We start from the raw sequence: 2,680 nt of genomic DNA, 5'->3' as shown, positions 1-2,680 counted from the left end.
AAAAAAAAAAAAAAAAAAAAAAAAAAAAAGAAAGCTGAGGAAAGAAATCAACCCATTTGTGAACCTTACCGTCTAAAAATGTTAGTCTGTGTCTTCTAAATAAACAGAGACCCTTTTCTCTTGGTTGAGCCTTTCCTCTTCTTTTCTGTAACAAAGAAGCGGAAACCGAATGTCAGGTGAACAAGACAAGAAGCAAGTAGGCAAATCCCACAGAAGCTTCAGGTATTTTCCCCCCATATTTTTGGAAGAATTACATGCACTTGGGAGTCGATTGAAGTTTACACAGGGCTAAACTGGTGCCATCTAATTAATAATATTCACACCTCTGAACTTAGAGACTTTTCAGAATATAAAGGAATACAGTTTGGATTCTGATTCGGGAACTCCAGAGTTTTAAAGCAGACACCTTATTTTACCATGAGTATCCCACCTCTAATTTATATTTGTTATTCAAAAGAAAAAAAAAAAAGTTTTGTGTTGACCTAAGTCATCTTTATTGATTCTATTCAAACTAGAACTTCAGAGTTGAGTTTGTTTAGGCTTCTTAAAATCAGTTCTGTTTGGTCGGGCATGGTGGCTCATGCCTGTAATCCCAACACTTTGGAAGGCTGAGGCAGGCAGATCACTTGAGATCGGGACTTCAAGACCAGCCTGACGAACATGGTGAAACCCTATCTCTACTAAAAATACAAAAGTAGCTGGGCGTCGTGGTGCATGCCTGTAATCCCAGCTACTTGGGAGGCTGAGGCAAGAGAATCGCTGAATGCAGGAGGCGGAGGTTGCAGTGAGCCAAAATCATGCCATTGCACTCCAGCCTGGGCAACCAGAGCAAAACTCTGTCTCAAAAAAAAAAAAAAAGGTCTGTTTATTTCAGTAATTACTTATTAAGGAAATGAAATAAATGTCGCTGGAACAACTAGATATCCACATGCAAAAAGGTGAATTTGCACTTCTATCTCAGCAATATACAAAAATGAACTCAAAACTCAAAAGATATAAATGTAAAAATTAAGACTATAAAACTCTTAGAGGAAAACATAGCCATAGATCTTCATGGTCTTGGGGATTAGGCAATGATTTTTTAGATGAGACTCAAAAGCATTAGCAACAAAAGAGAAAAAATAGATAAATTGGACTTCATCAAAATTTAACTTTTGTTCTTCAAAGGACACTATGAAGAACATGAAAAGACAACCCACAGAATGGGAAAAAATGATTGCAAGTTGTATATCTGATAAGGAATTAGCATCCCTTAAAGAACTCTTACAGCTCAACAAGAATAAGTGAAATAATGTACCCCATATTAAAATGGGCAAACTCTGAATATATGCATCTCCAAATAAGATATACAAATGGCCAATAAGAACATGGGAAGATGCTCAACATCAAGTCATTAGGAAAATGCAAATCAAAACCTCAATGAGATACCACTTCACATCCACTAGATGGCTTGATATAGTTTGGATATTTGTCCCCGCCCAAATCTCATGTTGAATTGTAATCTCCATTGCTAGAGGTGGGACCTGGTGGAGGGTGTTTGGGTCATGGGGGCAGATCCCCTCATGGCTTGGTGCCGTCTTCAGTAGTGAGTGAGTTCTCACAAAACCTGGTCCTATAAAACTATGTGGCACCTCCCCCAACTCTCTCACTTTCTCCTGCTCTCACCATGTGAAATGCCTGCTCCCATTGTGCCTTCTGCCATCAGTAAAAGCTCCCTGAGGCCTCCCCAGGAGCCAACCAACGTTGGCGCCATGCTTCTACATCCTACAGAACCGTGAGCCAATTAAATCTCCTCTTTATAAATTACCCAGTCCAGTCTTAGGTTTGTTTGTTTGTTTGTTTTATAGCAATGCAAGAACGGCCTAATACATGGTTATGATAAAAAAAAAAAAGACAATAATGAGTGTTGAGGAGGATATGGAGAAATCAGAACCCTCATATATTGCTGATAGGAATGCAAAATAGTCCAGCTGTTTAGAGACAGTCTGGCAATTCCTCCAAAAACTAAACAGAGTTACCATATGACCCAACAATTCCACTTTTAGGAGAATTAAAAACATATGATCTACACAAAAGCTTGTAAATGAATGTTTATAGCAGCGTTAGTCACAATAGCCAACAAGTAGAGAAAACCTAAATGCCCATCAATTGAATGGACAAACAACATGTGGTATATTCATACAATGGAATATTATGCAGTCATAAAAAGGAAAGAAATACTAATACATACTACAACAAGGATGAGCCTTGAAAGCATTATGCTAAGTGAAAGAAGCTGGGCATAAAAGGCCACATATTTTATGATTCTATTTAAATGAAGTGTCCAGAATAAGTAAATCCATAGAGACAGAAAGTAGATGAGTAGTTGTCAGGGGCTGGTGGGAGGGGATAATAGGGAGTGATAGCTAGGGATATGGGGTTTCTTTAGGGGAGGAAGCGTAAAAAGGTTCTGTAATTAGTGATGATTGCTGCACAACTTTGTGAACATGAAAAGGGTGAATTTTACGGTAAGTAAATTTTATCTCAATTTTAAAATACGTTTAATGAACACTTGCTATCAGCACAACAGACTTTCCTAGGCACTGACTCATAGTGGCCCTGCTGACTGCCTAGCCCAGTGGGTTTTACAAATGTATGCTTCACTTTAAACATAAGGGATTTTAAGAAAAGCTTTACATAC

General features: G+C 38.2%; 1 protein-coding gene across 2 annotated transcripts in view; it reads right to left on the bottom strand.

The window, feature by feature from the left end:
- MPZL2 (myelin protein zero like 2) overlaps nucleotides 1–2,680 on the bottom strand; it is a 39,484-nt gene that overhangs the window by 30,513 nt on the left and 6,291 nt on the right. For both annotated transcript variants that reach the window (XM_017883071.1, XM_017883072.1), the window contains exon 5: nucleotides 70–145. In XM_017883071.1, the coding sequence (XP_017738560.1) occupies nucleotides 82–145 (64 nt within the window). In that variant the 3' untranslated portion in view covers nucleotides 70–81. The remainder of the gene's footprint in view (nucleotides 1–69; nucleotides 146–2,680) is intronic.

The sequence above is a fragment of the Rhinopithecus bieti genome, unplaced genomic scaffold (genome assembly GCF_001698545.2).
Source record: "Rhinopithecus bieti isolate Rb0 unplaced genomic scaffold, ASM169854v2 scaffold_11964, whole genome shotgun sequence".
Classification (NCBI taxonomy): domain Eukaryota; kingdom Metazoa; phylum Chordata; class Mammalia; order Primates; family Cercopithecidae; genus Rhinopithecus; species Rhinopithecus bieti.
Note: the sequence above shows the minus strand (reverse complement) of the source record. Positions and strands in the feature narration are given on the sequence as shown.